This window comes from Cajanus cajan, chromosome 7 (genome assembly GCF_000230855.2).
Source record: "Cajanus cajan strain Asha chromosome 7, NIPB_CcT2T_4, whole genome shotgun sequence".
NCBI classification, from domain to species: domain Eukaryota; kingdom Viridiplantae; phylum Streptophyta; class Magnoliopsida; order Fabales; family Fabaceae; genus Cajanus; species Cajanus cajan.
The window spans coordinates 32,374,159-32,392,799 of record NC_138523.1 but is presented as its reverse complement, the minus strand read 5'-3'; the positions used below and the strand labels follow the sequence as shown (position 1 = coordinate 32,392,799).

Below are 18,641 nucleotides of genomic sequence, written 5' to 3'. Positions count from 1 at the left end.
GCTGCCTACCTCCGTGTTTCTGACGACGGGGTAGCTGAGTACCGCCTCTCCAGGCTCTGTCTCGGTGTTTCTGACAACCTTGACAGCTGAGTTTGCCCTCTCCAGGGTCTGCGGTTTGCCCTCCCCAGGGTTGCGTACCTCTGTGCTTCTGGTCACTTTGGTTGCGTGAGTTTGCCCTCTCCAGGGTCTGCGGTTTGCCCTCCCCAGGGTCTGCCTCCGTATTTCTGACGACGTTGGCAGTGTGAGTTTGCCCTCTCCAGGGATTTGTGATGATTTTGTCTCCACAGTCCATGATGCTGCTTCGACGGTTGTTTTTGATTTTGATGCCGCTGAGGGCTGGATAACGCAGGGATCCGTCTATGGGATGTGCAGTTACTCATAGGTTCTTCTGTCCCAACTTTCCATTGCGTAGTTGGTGCCCATTGGGGAATTTCTGATTCCTTAGGGATGCAGACATGAAGATGCTCTTTCTGAAGTGAGCGGTGCCTTATGATTGGCTGACGTCCTTTCGACGTTGGTGGAGTATCCCGGTTATCCTTATTCGGGAATCTCTTTTGATTTTCCAGTTTTTGATTTTGTTGCCTCTGCGTAGGCTGTTATCCGCTGGGGGATTCTGTCGTGTTGATCTTGATTGGCCTCTTCTGTTAGGCGAATTATCTTGATGTTTGGTGTTCGGCTGAGTGCCGGATTCCGCTTGGGGAATGGTTATTGATCTTTTGATTTTTCTCTTTTTGAAGGAGTGCCTCTGAGTAGGCGAATGTGGATTGAGGATCTTATGTATCCCAGAGTATTATTTAGAAAGCCTCTGCAGGCTTAGCTTCACTCGTCGCTTGAGTTGGAAAGCTATCTTCCGCTGAGGAAGTCTGAGTCCTTTGACTCGGATATTCTTGTTTGGGCGATCATGCTCCCATTGGGGAATCTGGCTGATCTTGCTCTGATAGTTCTTACTGGGGATTTGGTCCAAGAGTGTGAGCTGAGAAGTCTCTGGGGAGTATTATTTCAGCAAGCCTCTCTAGGCTCAGTTATTCTGTATGATTTATTGATTTTCTGTTCAGCCCAAGAGTGCAAGCTGAGATGTCTCTTGGGGAGTATTATTTCGGCAAGCCTCTCCAGGCTCAGTTATTCTGTACGATGCGGTTGATTTTCTGATTTTTTGCCTTTTCTGTCGATTTGCGGCTTTTTCTGTTGACTGCTGTCATACACAAGCAATTTTTCCTACTTTTCTATTTTATGCGACTGCCTCATGATAAGGTCTTTGAATGTGCAACTAATGTGTGTGTGATGCACAAATGCAAGTTTAATCATTTTGTTAATTTTTTTTTTTTTTTTTTTTTTAGAAAAATGAATGGCTCTCCCTATCCTCCTCTTCTTGGAGGAATTTCTGTCGTCGACGCGAAGGAATATTTTTGTGAGCCTTTTACGCAGGAGATTACGGATTTTATAGGAACCCCTCCAACTTTCTTTATTGACCGATTATTAAAGGAATTTCGTACAATTTTTTAGAAACACCAATTTAGAGGCATAATCACATGGTCAAGAGAGAAGATAAATGAATAGATATTTTATTGATATTCACAAATGGTTTTACAGAAAGATATACAAAAGAATTTCTGAAGAATGGCTGGCCAAGGTAGGCTTATATACATTAGGCTTAACAATTATATCTGTAATCGTTGCTCTTACGTTCCCCTAATTGCTTCGGGTGAGATGCCTGAGCCAGGAGTGTAGATACTGCAAGACGCTTGCTTCTAGAAGATAATCACCTGAACCGCCTTTCGATTTTCGATTCAAGTGATCGTTGCTTGCTTTGTTTTTGTATCTTATTCTTTTGCCCCTAATTTTTGCCTAGGACGTATCCTAGCGGGGATAAATTCGCCTTTGTTTTGCCTAGTACCCTTGTACTGGCGGGCTTTTTATTTTGCCCTAACTTTTGCCTAGGACGCCCTTTTCGGGTTTTCATCCTAGCGGGCCTATGCAAGCAACGTCTTCAAGCATAGTACTTTTTTACCACGTCAGCGTTGACTGGGTATCGAAGTTCTTCTCCATCCATGTCCGTGAGGATCAATGCTCCTCCTGAGAAGGCTCACTTTACCACGTATGGTCCTTCGTAATTCGGGGCCCACTTTCCGATTTTGTCCTTTTGAGCTGGTAGCAATTTCTTCATTACCAGCTCTCCCTCATGGTAGACTCGAGGGTGGACTTTCTTGTCAAAAGCCTTTTTGATCTTCCTCTGATAGGCTTGACCATGGCATATGGCGTTCAGCCATTTCTCTTCGATAAGATTCAATTGGTCGTATCGGCTTTGAACCCATTCTGCCTCGGAAAGTTTTGCTTCCATGATTACCCTTAGCGAAGGTATCTCGACTTCAACAGGTAGAACTGCCTCCATCCCATAGACGAGGGAGAATGGAGTAGCTCCTGTAGATGTGCGTACTGAAGTCCTATAACCATGAAGAGCGAAGGGTAACATCTCATGCCAGTCTTTAAATGAGACAACCATCTTTTGCACTATTTTCTTGATGTTTTTATTGGCTGCCTCGACTGCCCCATTCATCTTTGGCCGATATGGGGAAGAGTTGTGGTGTTGGATCTTGAATTCTTGGCACAGTTCTTCCACCATTTTGTTGTTCAAATTAGATCCATTATCAGTGATGATTTTATCGGGAATACCATATCTGCATATAATGTTCTTCCTGATGAAGGATGTTACCACCTTTCGGGTCACATGAGCATACGATGCCGCTTCTACCCATTTGGTGAAATAGTCAATGGCCACAAGGATGAATCTATGTCCATTGGAAGCTTTTGGCTCGATGGGTCCAATAACATCCTTGCCCCACATTGCGAATGGCAAGGTGAAGCCAATACATTTAGTGGAGTCGGTGGGACATGAATGTTGTCGGCGTATGCTTGACACTTATGGCATTTTCGCACGTATTGGTAACAATCCCTTTCCATGGTCGACCAATAGTATCCCGCCCTGAGGATCTTTTTAGCCATTGCAGGCCCGGGGATATGGGTACCGAAAACCCCCTCATGTACTTCTTTGATCATATTTTGAGCTTCGACTTGGTCTATACATCTCAACAAGACCGAGTCATAATTTTTTTTGTAGAGGGTTTCACCAACTAGCAGAAATCCCATGGCCCTTCTTCGGATATGCTTCTTGTCATTATCCCTGGCTGCATCAGGATATTCCCCTTTTGTTAAATATTGCTTGATGTCATGGAACCATGGACGATCATCGACAGCTTCATCTATCAGAAGGCAGAACGCTTGCTTATCGTGCCGCCGGATATTGATGATGGGCATTTCATGCTCACTACCCAAGGCGAACATCGACGAGAGCGTAGCAAGAGCGTCGGCAAACTGATTCTCCTCCCTTGGAATGTATTCAAAGATGACACTTTGGAAGAGATGTGTCAAATCTTTGATGTGCTCAACATATGGTATCAGTTTAGGATTTCGGACTTCCCAATCACCTCGTAGTTGGTAGATGACTAGGGCCGAATCACCAAACACTTTGAGCTTTAGGATACCATTGTTGATGGCTGCTTGGATTCCCAACGCGCAAGCCTCGTATTCAGCCATGTTGTTTGTACAATCGAAGTTGAGTCTTGCCGTTATGGGAATGTATTTTCCTTGTGGAGAGATTAGCACTGTGCCAATCCCTCGTCCAAGCATGTTGGAGGCTCCATCAAAATACATGGTCCACGCATCATCTTTAGGCTCCTCATGTTGTAGATTCATTATATCCTCATCGGGGAAATCATCTTGAAGGGATTGGTAGTTATGGTCGGCCCGTGTGCTAGGTAATCAGCTAGGGTACTACCCTTGATGGCCTTTTGTGTGACATGTATGATGTCGAATTCTGATAACTGTACTTGCCATCGGGCAATCTTCCCAGTGATTATTGGTTTGTTGAACACGTACTTAATTGGATCCATTTTGGAAACCAACCAAGTAGTATGCCTAATCATATACTGCCTGAGCCGTTGTGTTGCCCATGCTAACGCACAACATGTCTTTTCTAACGGCGTGTAGCGGGTTTCATAGTCAAGAAATTTCTTGCTCAGGTAGTAGATGGCTCGTTCTTTCTTTCCCGTTTCATCTTGTTGTCCTAGCACACATCCCATGGACTCATCAAGCACGGTTAAATAGAGGATTAATGGTCTTCCCTCGACAGGTGGCACCAATACTGGTGGATTGGCCAAGCACTGTTTGATCTTGTCGAAAGCTTGTTGACAATCCTCATTCCAAGATTCGGAATGATTCTTGCGCAACAGCCTGAATATTGGTCTACACGTGTCGGTCAACTGTGCGATGAACCTTGCGACATAGTTCACCCTGCCGAGGAATCCTCTTATCTCTTTCTCGGTCTTAGGAGGAGGCATTTCCATTATTGCCTTCACTTTATCGGGGTCCACCTCTATGCCTTTTTCACTGACGATGAACCCGAGAAGCTTACCCGACCGAACTCCAAAAGTACACTTAGCCGGATTTAGCTTAAGCTGATACTTGCGAAGTCGGTTGAATAATTTTCTCAAATATTGGATATGGTCCATTTCGTTCTTTGACTTCGCGATCATGTCGTCCACGTATACCTCGATTTCTTTGTGGATCATGTCGTGGAATAACGTCACCATCGCTCGTTGGTAGGTGACACCCGCATTTTTGAGTCCAAAAGGCATCACCCTGTAGCAGAAAGTGCCCCAGGGTGTAATGAAGGAAGTTTTTCTCGCGGTCTTCCACATTCATCTTGATTTGGTTGTACCCAGAGTACCCATCCATAAAGGAATAGAGTGTGTTCGTGGCTGTATGATCCACTAGTGTATCGATGTGTGGTAAGGGAAAATCGTCCTTTGGACTGGCACGATTCAGATCCCTGTAGTCAACACAAACTCTAACCTTTCCATTCTTTTTAATGACTTGCACGATGTTAGCCAGCCATTCGGGATATTGAGATACAACCAAGAATCCCGCGTCTAATTGCTTTTCGACCTCCTCCTTGATCTTTAAAGACCACTCGGGCTTGATTCGTCAGAGCTTTTGTTTGACGGGTCGAAACCCTTCTTTCAATGGTAACTTGTGCTCGACGATGTTAGTGTCCAAACCGGGCATATCACGGTACGACCATGCAAATACGTCCTTATATTCCCTTAACAATTGGATCAATTGTGCCCTTATTTCATCACTGATATGGGTCCCAATGTTGACCTCTTTTATCTCTTGGCCCTGCCCCAAATTCACGGCCTCCAATTTCTCTTGATACGGTTGGAGTAGACGAGCTTCTTGATTTAGCAGTCTTTGCAGATCTGGAGAGATGGTCTCCTCATCACTGTCCAACTCAACCCATTCACCCTCAACTTTCGGATCCCGGTCGGAGCGAACAATCACAGACATAATTGTTTTATTGGTTCTGTTTTTGGTTTAGAATTATTAATGTTAATGAGAGAAAGAGAGAAAAGAACAAATGAGAGAATGATGTGTGAAAAATGCCTCTTTATTGATATGTATAAAAAACTGTACAAAAAACCCTTATTTACATGAAAAGGATCTCATGATCTCGGGTACTGATCTTGAGTCCCAGAAAGAAAAGAAAAATGTGGAGGGGCCCTATCGTGGCTTGCTCTTCTCTCTACTCCTGCTTCGGCAGAGGATTCTTGCTCACATCGGGCGCTGTCGAATCAAAAGTGATCCACCCAGCATCGATAAGGTCTTGGACCTTATATTTGAGAGCTCTACAGTTCTCCGTTGAATGCCCCGGTGCCCCCGAATGGTATAGACATTTGTCTTGCGGATTGTACCAATCGGGGTAAGGTGGATCAATTTTCCTTGGTGGAATGTAAGCTAGAAGATGAGCTTCCACTAGCTTCGGTAGGAGGTCGCTATACGTGGTCGGAAGTTTATCAAACTTCTTCACAGGGTTGTATTGCAACTTTCCCGACTTCGAAGTGGAAGAAGATGAAGAAATAGTTACGGCATTGACTCCTCCCTCCTTCTTCTTCCCATAGGTCTTCTTAGCTTCAAATGATTGGGAAGTGATGGAAATACTAGGAGAAGTGAGGGATGTTCTTCTCCTTGGATTTGCCTAGGCTTGGATCTCTTCAAAGGAGACTTGAATCCGCAGCTATGAACACTTGAAGAAGAATGATTCTCGGTTGGAATAGGCTTAAGCCTTGGATGGAAGCATCCAAGCTTAAGGAGCAAAGGATTCCTCACTTCAAAGAGAAGGAAAAGATGAACTCTCCTATGGCTTTTGATGTGAGAAATTTCGGTGACTCTCAAGAGAAAATTGGGCTGAATAAGCTCTCCAATTTTATTAATCTCAAAAGTGAATACAAAGAGTGGAAGAATCACTTAAGTAGGGTTCCAAGTGTGCAACTTTGGGCGCCTAAATCCAAGGCTACATGTGGCGCCCAAAATTTGAATTCAAACTTGAAATTTGAATTCAAACTTGAAATTTGAATTCAAATTTTGGCTCCCATGTGCTAGTCCGAAAATTTAGGTGTCTACATGCATTTAGGTTTGATTTGAGAGTTATTTAGGGTTAATTTGAGTGGCACATGTTCAGCCACCCATGGTGCTAAACATGTGACTCAAATGTAACTTAAATGACTTCCAAATTAAACCTAGTTTAACCTAATTTACCTATTTAAGTAATTCTTGTATATTCCTAATCTAATGACCTAAATACAATGGTCAAACAAATACAATGGAAAGGAAAAATTACAAGAATGAAAATGAGCCCAATATTGGGTACCAAAAGCCCAAAGGCCCATGAAGCCCAAAACTAGGCCTAACTAGCCTAAAACCTAAAATGCTATTCTATGTGGTCCAAAATACAAGACCAAAATATATGATACCTATACTAACATCATGTATACAAAACATATGAAATTAGCTATAACAAAATATGGCCCATGAAAAGTTCAACTTGGGCCTTCCCAGGCCCATCGGGCCCAATGGGCCTTGACTGGCTCACACCTTCATGTCTAACCAACTCCTCTTGGCTCCTTCAATATGTCACCTCTTGCCTTCCTAGGCATGATTCCATCATCCCCTCCCTCTTGAAAAGGATTTGTCCTCAAATCACGAGGATGCATGGAATAAGAAACATCACCTACATACACAACAAACCATGTATAAGAGGTGACATGTTTATGATGAGAAAATGGATTATGGATCCTAAGAGGAGTCCTTATATCTAGCCTAAGAAAAAATAAACTATCAACATTAGACTCCCTAAAAGTAGAAATAGGCTCCTCTCCTAAGCATAACCTAGAAGTAAAACCTAAGAATGTAATAACACTATGACTAAGACAATGAAAAGAATGATTTTTAAACACTACAATATCTTGCCTAAAATACCCTAAATGGTAGCCTAGGCTTTTCCTAAAATATAAAGAAAAGAATACTAGAAAACGTCCTAAACAATTTTGAATCATATTGTTTGGTAGATAAAATGTCTTGGAAAATCTTGAAAACTCATATAAACTATTTTTGTCTTGTAGGGAAGGGTGCAAATTAAGTTCAAATAAAGATGAACTTCCCATAAGATCAAAAATAGAATATGAAATATGACAAGATGTATCTATCAAACAATATATTCCAAAATTTGGGTGCTTTATTAGAACAACTATGGTAGAAGGATTCCTAAAGAGAGGAAGGCTATCTTCCTTGGGCACCTCCAAGGAAGTAGCACAAGAAGTGGAACTAAATGTAGTCCACTCCTTCTTCACTACATCTTCAAGTTGAGATTCATTTTTCTTTAGAATGATTTGTTCTTGAATCTCTACTTCATGACTAGTGGTAAGATTAGGGTAAGAGTTAAGGTCTTTATTTATGAAGAGAGTATTTTGTAAATGAATTTTAGTGGTAGAACAACTCTCTTCACTCACAAGTCCTTTAGAGGAATTATTTTCCTCCTTACTCTTCCCTAAGAGCAATGCCTTTTTTCTTTCTTTTTCTCTTGTTTTTCTCAATTTTTCTTTTGCTAAAAGTTTTTCTCTCTTTTGTTTAATAATGTGAATTTCTTCCTCTAAAATTGCAATTTGTGCTTTTTTTTCAAGTTTTTCTTTTTCTTTTTTTAAAGCTTCTTGCTTTGTCAAAGGTGTTAGTGATTTAAGCCTTTGAGTAGAATGTGAAAAACCTTTTGGAGAGCTTAATTCACTACCACTTGAGAAATATTTTCTCATGATTAAACAAAATAATTTTTTTGTATATGCTATGCAAAAAGTTATAAAATGTTTTTGGTATTTTCTAGGAATGAAAATAACACTTGGAAGTCTAAGAGTACAAGTTGCACTATCAAGGGAGGTGAGCTACAAAGAGCCACTTAATAACCAAGCCTTTTCAAGTGGAAATCACTAAACTCCTTTGTGGTATCTCCAATTCTCCAAAACTTTTCACAAAAATTTTGAATGCTTTTTCACAATTTGTTTGTTTTTGAGACTAAACTAAACGTGAACAAGTAAAACTAGACAAGTCTAGACGTTTTAAGGCAGCAAAATAAAGCAATTAAAAGATAAAGAACTTAAAGGAAGCAAGATAAGTAACTAGTCGGGTTCCCTAAGTGGAAGCTTGAAACATATGAAATTTCCAAGCCACTTCCACTAGCACTACACGTGAGGATGCTAACAAGGATTTAGATATACCTGACCAGCTTCTTAATACTCCCTCCAAGCTTTCCAAATTGATTTTAAAATACAAGAGAGATTGCAAAATTTAAACTAGCCTAGAAAGCAATAAATGGCGGTTTTGGTGACCAATTAGTGACGGTTTTGTGTTCACTTTTCTAACACTTGTTTAAGTGTATTAATCCGCCACTAATCCTTCAAATTTAATGCTCCTGGACCTGCAAAGAAACACAACAAAAGAGGTTAATGGTGGCTGCCTCACAAAGTGAAAGGAATGGTCACTCAAGTGAAGGAAGTTTAGGAGAAGTTTTGGTCACTAATTTAGGTCAAATTTTTAGGTCTTAGTGTCCAAACTTTTCCTACTCTTTGTTGAGCAATGCTTGATCCTTGAGCAAGGATTTGAGGCCACTTCCAGCACAGGGAAATTATTGAAAGAAAACTAGACAAGCAATAAAGCACAATTTGGAAAGCTTATACCAAAAGTTAAGAGTAATATGCATATATGACAAGACTCAAAGAGGTTCAACAAGTAAAACTGGAAAATAAGACTCCAAATAAAGCTAGCACTCAGTTAGGAATGTTACTAGATAGGTACTAGAGTAGATGAACAAAACAAATTTTTTTTGAAAGTAATTGGATAAGTATAGAACAAATAGTAGTCAAAACAATAACAAGGAATCAAGTGATTTTTCACCAATGTACACCTCTCGGCTTTTTCCTTTAAAATGCTTTCTCTAATTTTTTTTTTTAATTCTTTCTTTTTCTATATTCAAGTTAAGAGTCCAGAGAGTATATTTGCCTTTTGTTTCAAATTTTTCTAAGATTCCAAGCTATAGAAACCGTGACTACAAGTTAGACAAAAATCAAGTGAAAACAAGGAAACTAGTGCACTAGTTTTTAGGTTTTGTCTTGGATTCTTTTGTACACTTTTCTTCTTTGAATCTTTGTACTTTCCTTTTGATTTAGGCTCTGTTTTTGTCTCTGTTTTCAGCCTATTTACTTTTTAAAATTTGAATCCAAAAGATAGTGCACTAGAAGTAAGATTAAGCACTTGAAATTTTGAGTCACAAAATTTTTTATAAGATTTTTCAATGGAAATGTGATTTGAAAACTTAAGACACAATGGAAACCTAACTCTAAAGAAACTTACTAGAACTAATAGCAAGTTATGAACACAATAAGGCAAAAGAAAAAGCACATATAGGAGGCAAGAACAATAGGTAAACCGAAAGCAATATATGGACACAAAACTCAAAATAAAACTAGGTTAAACATGCTATTCAAGGAATTTGCAACAAGTAAGGACTAAACACAAACTTCTAAGACAAAACAAAGATTTAAAAACAAAATCTAAATGCAATGCATGAGGTCCAATCACGGACACATACAAGGAATGGAGAGACTCAAAATAAACTCAAAATTAGCACAAAGCAAATAGTTCCTACAAGTTGATTATGGAAGAAAATTCAAGACAATCAACAATGGATCTATGAACTCAATAGCATCAAAATATAGATCCGAATTGAAACTCAATTAAGACAAACGTAACAACACAAAGAACACAAAATATTCGGACCAAAAACTCAAGAACACTTATCTCCTTGAAGACCTTGCTCTTGATACCAAAAATGATGGAAATACTAGGAGAAGTGAGGGATGTTCTTCTCCTTGGATTTGCCTAGGCTTGGATCTCTTCAAAGGAGACTTGAATCCGCAGCTATGAACACTTGAAGAAGAATGATTCTCGGTTGGAATAGGCTTAAGCCTTGGATGGAAGCATCCAAGCTTAAGGAGCAAAGGATTCCTCACTTCAAAGAGAAGGAAAAGATGAACTCTCCTATGGCTTTTGATGTGAGAAATTTCGGTGACTCTCAAGAGAAAATTGGGCTGAATAAGCTCTCCAATTTTATTAATCTCAAAAGTGAATACAAAGAGTGGAAGAATCACTTAAGTAGGGTTCCAAGTGTGCAACTTTGGGCGCCTAAATCCAAGGCTACATGTGGCGCCCAAAATTTGAATTCAAACTTGAAATTTGAATTCAAACTTGAAATTTGAATTCAAATTTTGGCTCCCATGTGCTAGTCCGAAAATTTAGGTGTCTACATGCATTTAGGTTTGATTTGAGAGTTATTTAGGGTTAATTTGAGTGGCACATGTTCAGCCACCCATGGTGCTAAACATGTGACTCAAATGTAACTTAAATGACTTCCAAATTAAACCTAGTTTAACCTAATTTACCTATTTAAGTAATTCTTGTATATTCCTAATCTAATGACCTAAATACAATGGTCAAACAAATACAATGGAAAGGAAAAATTACAAGAATGAAAATGAGCCCAATATTGGGTACCAAAAGCCCAAAGGCCCATGAAGCCCAAAACTAGGCCTAACTAGCCTAAAACCTAAAATGCTATTCTATGTGGTCCAAAATACAAGACCAAAATATATGATACCTATACTAACATCATGTATACAAAACATATGAAATTAGCTATAACAAAATATGGCCCATGAAAAGTTCAACTTGGGCCTTCCCAGGCCCATCGGGCCCAATGGGCCTTGACTGGCCCACACCTTCATGTCTAACCAACTCCTCTTGGCTCCTTCAATATGTCACCTCTTGCCTTCCTAGGCATGATTCCATCAGGAAGGCTTAGCTAGCTTCCCGCTTTTCAGCCCTTGTTCCACTCTTTCTCCAATGGTGATGATGTCCGAGAAGAGCGTTGTCGTGTTCCCTATCATCTTGTCATAATAGGGACTGGTCAACGAGTTTATAAATAGGGACACTGTCTCCTTATCCGACAGCGGGGGCTCTATTTGTGCTGCCAATTCCCTCCATCGTTGGGCGTACGCCTTAAAGGATTCATCATTTTTCTTGCTCAAGGCTTGAAGATCGGACCTATCGGGTGTTAGGTCGATGTTATACTTGTAGCGCTTGAGAAATGCGTCGGCCAACTGCCTCCATGTACGCACCTGATTCCCATCCAGCTGCATATACCAGTTGAGTGCGGTGTCAGCCAAGCTCTCTTGGAAGCAATGGATTAAGAGCTTTTCATTAGTGGCATATGTAGCCATTTTTCGGCAATACATAGTGAGATGACTTTTGGGGCAAGTCGATCCCACATACTTTGGGAAATCGGGCACTTTAAATTTGGGAGGGAATTGGATGTCCCTCACTAAGCACATGTCGGCGGCATCTTTGATATCAAAATCATGCCCCTCCATAGCCCTCAGCCGGTCCTCGAGAGCGTGGAATTGCTCCTTTGAAATCTCGGGCTCTCTAATTGTAATCCCCGCCCCAAGGGGTACAGCTCGCGGAGGGTCTTGCTCTTCCTCATGATCCTCCTCATGATGGGACTCATGGTCACTGTGGTGAGCCCCGTGCATGTTTTGGTGACGCATGAGTTCCATCATTTGCGCCATCTACTCCTTGAGCTGTGAGAGCTCGGCTGTAAGCTTCTTATTTTGTTCCTCCAACGCGTCCATCTTCTTGAGTTTCTGTGCGCGCGTGAGGACAGAGAGATGACCAGCCACTTTCTAAAATGAATACTTAATCTAATTAGTTTATTTATGGAATGAATACACACTTGACATGAGCTTGGTAACCCTCCATCTTTAAGGCGCTGCCTTTTTAAGACGGAGGTTTATCACCCTCCTTGACTTATGACCTCTCCCCAACGGAGAATCTCAATAGTCGTGGGTCTCTTTCACTCATGTCAAGGGGTATTGGTGAGCCTAAAATGAATGATTATGAGGATGCATGATGTCTTATTGGTAATGATGCACATGCTCCTTACTTTTATTATATTTTCACACATGGTCTTTCCTCTCATGTCATGACATTTTTCATGCATGGGGGTTATTCTTAGACCTTATCACGAGGTTTATTATTAATGCACAAACAATGTCACATAGACCTATACACAAACAATTCACTCATCCACGAACAGTCACGAGCGAATCACGAGGTAGGGGTATCCTGCAGAAAAGTGCATATTCAAGGAGGTTCTAACTGTTCTCACTGGTCTGAGGCCCCCAAGGTGCCCCCATTATAGGGACTCAATCCCTCTCGTCGTAAGTCGATGGAAAGTTCCAACGCACTGTCGGACTTGAGTTCATGGTTATCACCTTGAGTGATGCTTTCCGACAACGGTCTACGGGCACCTATAGACCCATTCGACAACCGGCCGTACTAACATCCACTCCCTATGGCTTTCCACTCATGCCCCCGGGTATAGAGGGAACTGTTGTGTGCAAAGGTTTGTGTGCAGTTTTTATTTCAAACAATTGCAAAAATTTAAACATTCAACAGTTATTAAAAGCCACATAGATAAAACATATTATCATACAAGCGAGGGGTAATGAAGTAATTTTAAACTATTATTTTAGAAATAATCCATCACTAAATGGGACTGACTCTCGAGGCTTCCCCAGTGGAGTCGCCATCTGTCGCCACCCGCCGAAACGGACCTTGGCATTCGCGACGATGGTCGGACTCTTTTTTAAGTTTGGAAAAAATGATGGATTGTTAGAACGACTTATTCTCAAACTGAGACCTCATCGAACTAACAATTTTATTAAATGATTTCACCAATCCATGTTAATCCCAAGCGGGACCCTCGATGGATTAGTGGTTTTCGCAAAAAGAAGGGTTCTTGGAGTCGCCACCAATGTTTTACTCAAAACATTGGAAAAAGGGATAAGGCAATTGATTTGCGCAAATCAACCTTGGCCATTACAACCAGAGTTGGGTAAGGGAGTCGGTTACGTGCGGGGAAGGTGTTAGCACCCCACAACGCCCCTTTCGGGTTCCCTATGACGGATTATTTCATAAATAACAGTGTAAAATTACTAAATTACCCCTATTTATTAGAAACGATTATAAGCGAAATATTTACATGATGAAAATTCTAAATATGCAATGCAACAATCAGAAAGCGGTAAAAGAAGGGATTTGGAAAAGAAACCTTTGAAGCGTGCTTTTATATATTTAAACAGACGTTAGGAGGCTTTTTGGCGCTCCTTCCCACTACACGCTCGCTCGTTCCTTCCCTAAAGATTAATTTTTACTATGGAAATCAAAAAGATTTCCCTTCGACTAGTTCGAATCCTCAAGCTAAATGCTCAGAACTCAAGAACTTTGTCGGATCGGCTCTCGGAGAGACTTCTAGGGTAGAACACTGCTTAAAAACCCCAGAATACTCAGCAAGAGGGTCCAAAAGTATGGAAAAAGTGTCAAAATCTGTGGAATGACGTCCAAATGACGTCCTATATATAGGAGTGAGGCGCAGTACGGCCTCTGACATCAATACGGCTCGTACTGAAGTTTTGAACTACAGTACGGCCGTATTGAATTCAGTACGGCCGTACTGAAGTTCAAAAACTTCAGTACGGCCGTATAGGTTTCAGTACGGCCGTATTGTAGTTCAAATTGTTCAGTACGGCCGTACTGAACTTCAAGGAGGCCGTATTGAGCTCCAATCCTCCCACATCCTTATTTTAAGCTACTCTAAGACTTCTAAACCTATGAAGAATCATCCTAGGGTCTTCCAGGAGTCCTTTCGGCTGACTTTCCTTCGGTCTTCGAGAGTCTTCGAGTCTTGTAAAATGACTCATTTTATTCCTTGCCACAAAATAGATGATGCAAGCAACATTGCAAAACTTTTCTTTAGAGATGTGGTTAAACTACATGGGATTCCTAGGACTATAGTTTCAGATAGAGATACAAAGTTCCTAAGCCACTTTTGGCGTGTCTTGTGGTCAAGACTAGGAACCAAACTCCTCTTTTCAACTACTTGTCATCCTCAAACAGATGGCCAAACTGGGGTAGTGAATAGATCTCTGTCTACTATGCTTAGGGCAGTCCTAAAGGGTAATCACAAATCTTGGGATGAGTTTTTGCCCCACATCGAATTTGCCTACAATAGGGTAGTTCACAAAACTACCAATATTTCTCCTTTTGAGGCTGTGTATGGGTTTAATCCTTTAACTCCTTTAGACTTGATACCTCTTCCTAATGTTGAACATTTCATTCATAAGGAAGGGGCTTCAAAGGCTGATTTTGTCAAGAAACTTCATGAAAAGATTAAAACTCATATTCAAAATCAAAATGAGAAATATGCAAAACAAGGAAGTAAAGGCAAGAAGTCTATGATCTTCGAGGAAGGTGATTGGGTTTGGCTTCACTTAAGAAAAGAACGTTTTCCAAATCAAAGGAAGTCCAAACTCAGTCCTAGAGGAGATGGTCCCTTTCAGGTCTTATAGCGTATCAATGATAACGCTTATAGACTTGATTTACCCTCTGATTATGGAGTCAGCACCACTTTTAATGTTAGTGATCTTAAACTTTTTGTAGGTGCTAGTGATGATGAGGAAGAGTCTTCAGATTCGAGGACGAATCCTTCTCAAGAGGGAGGGAATGATGGAAGAGCATGGGCTAAAGGCCCAACCACTAGAGCAATGGCCAGGAGGTTACTTGAAGATTTGACTGCTTCAGAGCTTAGTGGGCCCAATGGGCTTGGTGGGCTTAGGGTGCTTTTCACTTGGGCTTTGATTGATTGAACACCATGATTAATTGTATTTTCTTAGTATAGGAATTTACTTTGATGTTGGTCTTGTATTTTGACCATAGATTAGGGTTTAGGTGTCTTGGGCTTAATTTTGGGCTTCTTGGGCTTTGGGCTTTTGATACCCAATATTGGGCTCATTCTTCTCCTTGTATTTTTTCCTATTCATTGTATTCATTAGACCATTGTATTTTGGTCATTAGATTAGGGTTTAAGGAGGTTTAGTAGTTCATTTGAATTAGGACAATTTAGGTTAAATTTAGGATGGATTTAAGTTGCATTTAGGTCACACTTTTGGCACCACCTTGGCTACACAAGTGTGACACCGAAATGCAACCCTAAATACATACTAAATTCAGCCTAAATCACATTTAGCTCTACATGACCGGTTATGCACATGTGACACAAGGTTTGAATTCAAATTTGAATTTGAATTCAAATCTTGGCGCCAACATGTGACCTATCATGTGGCGCCAAGTGTCTCCTCCTATTTTCGGTGCATTATATGTTCCCTCCTAACACATTTTGTATTCACTTTTGATCATAATAGAAATTTGTAGCCATTGGCCGAGTTTCCTCTCTCAAAAGTCTCTTAGAGTTCATCTTCAAAACCTTAGGATTTCACCTTAGAATCCTTCTCTTTGAAGTGTGCTTTCCATTGATGCTTGAGCTTGGATGCTTCCCTCCTAGTTATAGGTTGAGTTCATCCGTGAGTTCTTTGCTTATAAGTGTTCTTGAGTTGAAGAATCAAGTCTCCATTGAAGAAGATCCGGCCTAAGCAAATCCGTGGAGAAGATCATCCATCACTTCTCCTAAGTTTGCTATCAACAATACAACTATAAACATCTTACAACAAGAGACAACTTACAACAATAAGCATCTTTCAGCAATAGGCAACCTATACAACTTTAAACAACTTTTTCATTAATAAATTACTTCAACTTATACATCTCAACTTATTAATAATTCAACAATAAACAACATAAAAACAACTTAATTTTACCACGTATAGCAACTTTAACAACGTATTGATCAAAGCCGTATCCGGTCAAATAAATACAATTAAATGTAGTACTAGGAAGTGACTCCTAGGTCGTCTCCCAAGGACCGTCTATTACTGTCAAAGGCTTAAACACATGAAATGGGGGTTTTGGTTCAAATTTTCAGTTTATAACACAATAAAACGAAATAACTCAGCAAGTAAAATAGATTGGCTCCTTGTTCGGATTGAAACTATGTTTTCCCTGGTTCGAAAGATTACTCTATTAACCACTTAATCCTTGTTCCATCCGAGTTAACCAACTAAGCGAAGATTAACTCAAAATTTCCCTACACGAATTAAGCAAACGTATACAACATCAACCTCTTCACAGATTAAGTGATAGACTATGGCCAAGGCCAAGGAATCCAAGAGGTGATATACTAAAAGAACCAAGAGGAATGAGATGATCTTAAAGACCTTTTTCATATATTTTGTAAATAGTCTCTTGTATAGGTTATTTTTGCCGTTGTATTTGTGAGGCACTTTACTTGCTTTTTGTAGTGTTTGTATATTGATTTTAAGGTAGGCTACTTGGAGAGTTTAACTCCATTTAACCTCCCTAGTTGATACATTCATTTTGTATTTTTTCAGTAGGGAAAAGTGTGTGACTTGTAATTGGGCCAGAACTGGGCCTAAGCAAAATTTTGCATATTGGATTCGTTTTGCTCCTAATTTTTCATAGATTTGATTTAGCTAGGTCTCATCATCATATGATGAACCTAACTAAACCAAATCAAGGATTTTTGAATTAATTCATGGAGCAAAAAGGACCCAAGGCCGCCTAGCCTTCTTCCTTGGTTCATGGCTGAAATTGGTTGTCTCTTCTTCAAGGTTTGAAGCTTGCCTTGCAAGCTTCTAAACCTTAGTAGGTTAAGCCTACCTTACCATGGTTCTTAAGTGAACCATGGTCAAGGTTAGCTTCTCCTACAAGCTAGCTAAACCGTGGGAAGTTAAGCTTACCTTACCATGGTTCCTAGTGAACCATGGTTAAGGTTAGCTTCTCCTAGAAGCTACCTCTACCCTATATATTTGTAATTACCTCTCTTGTACTCACTTTTGAACAATTTGAGAAATAATATTCAGATTTCTCTCTCAAGAGTCACTCTCAAAAACCGTGGAGATAATTTTCTCTCTAAGGTTTCACCAAGGTTTCAAACCTTGCCTAGGTTCCTTAAGCTTCTACATTGATCTAGAAGTAACCGAACCTCCTTCTAAGGCTTCTCTCCATTGAATACTTCTTCATGGAGAATTCAAGCTTCATCCAAAGGTCTACCTCAAGAGTTACGGTCCTAAGCATGGAACAAAGTGAAGGAACATCAATCTCCTCACCTAACTCCATCATTTTTGTCTCTAATTTTCTCTACTTGAATCCATGTTGTATCTTCCTTGTCTATGTCTAAATTTGTGTTTGCTGCAAGGATCTAGTTCTAATATGATTTTTGATGGATCCTATATGTCTAATATGAAGTGATTGATTCATGTTTGCTTGTTCCTATTCTTCTTGAATCAATTTCGGTTTTGTGCTTTTAGGTATTCTTGTACTTGTGCGTTTTTGTATTTGCTTGAGTCTTCTCCATTCTATAACATGTGTCCGTGATTGGACAACATTCATTGAGCATAGATTTTGTTTTTGAATCACTTGTTTTGTCCTAGAAAGTCATGTGTAGTCCTTTGTATGTTAAAACTTCCTAGACTAACTTGTTTGACCTAATTTTGTTTTGTGTCTTTGTATCCGAAAATTTGTGTGTCTTTTCTTATTAAATCTGTACCTTACTATATGTGCTTTTGTTTTACTTGATTGAGTTCCTAATTTGCTATTAGTTCTAGCAAATTTCCTAGAGTTAGGTTTCTATTATGTCTTAATAAAAGTTTTGTCAAGAAAAGTTCATAAACACTTTCCTATTAGGTTTCCTTGTCTCTTGATTGTGTGGCTGAAACTTTGTGCAATTTTTTTAGCCTTAAAACAGAGACAAAACAGAGGTGTGAGTGTCCTAAATGCATGAGAAAAACAAAAGAATGAGTGCTTAAAAATTTGACCTAAAAACAATACAAAATAGTGAAGCACAAGCTACAAAATGCACGTGAACACCTCTTGTTTTGTGTAAAAATTTTGCTGCAGTTTTTCTATAGTAAAACCGAGACCTATAAGTGTTTAAAAGGCATTGAAACTCCTGAACATCAAAAGAAAAATAAGTGAAAAATATTTTGCCAAAAAGAAAAGAAATAAAAAGCAAAAGAAAAAGCCAAAAAGGAGTGAAATCTTGTTTGTGTTGCTCTCGGTTTTGGTACTAGTTTGACACCCAAATTTTGTGACCAGCCACATCATTTAAGTCTTATTTTCATTTCTAATCTTAGCTTTTAATTTTGTAATCCATTCTAGTGCCTTTCCTAGGT

General features: G+C 39.9%; 1 protein-coding gene across 1 annotated transcript; it reads right to left on the bottom strand.

Moving 5' to 3' along the window:
- Positions 1-5,402: 5,402 nt before the first annotated feature.
- Positions 5,403-13,425, bottom strand: LOC145949518 (uncharacterized). Its single transcript, XM_083059520.1, has 2 exons — positions 8,658-13,425; positions 5,403-7,123 (listed from the first exon to the last, which is right to left on the bottom strand). The coding sequence occupies exon 1, from the start codon at positions 12,060-12,062 to the stop codon at positions 11,283-11,285; it is 780 nt and encodes a 259-aa protein (XP_082915646.1). The 5' UTR covers positions 12,063-13,425; the 3' UTR covers positions 5,403-7,123; positions 8,658-11,282.
- Between the last annotated feature and the right edge of the window lie 5,216 nt (positions 13,426-18,641).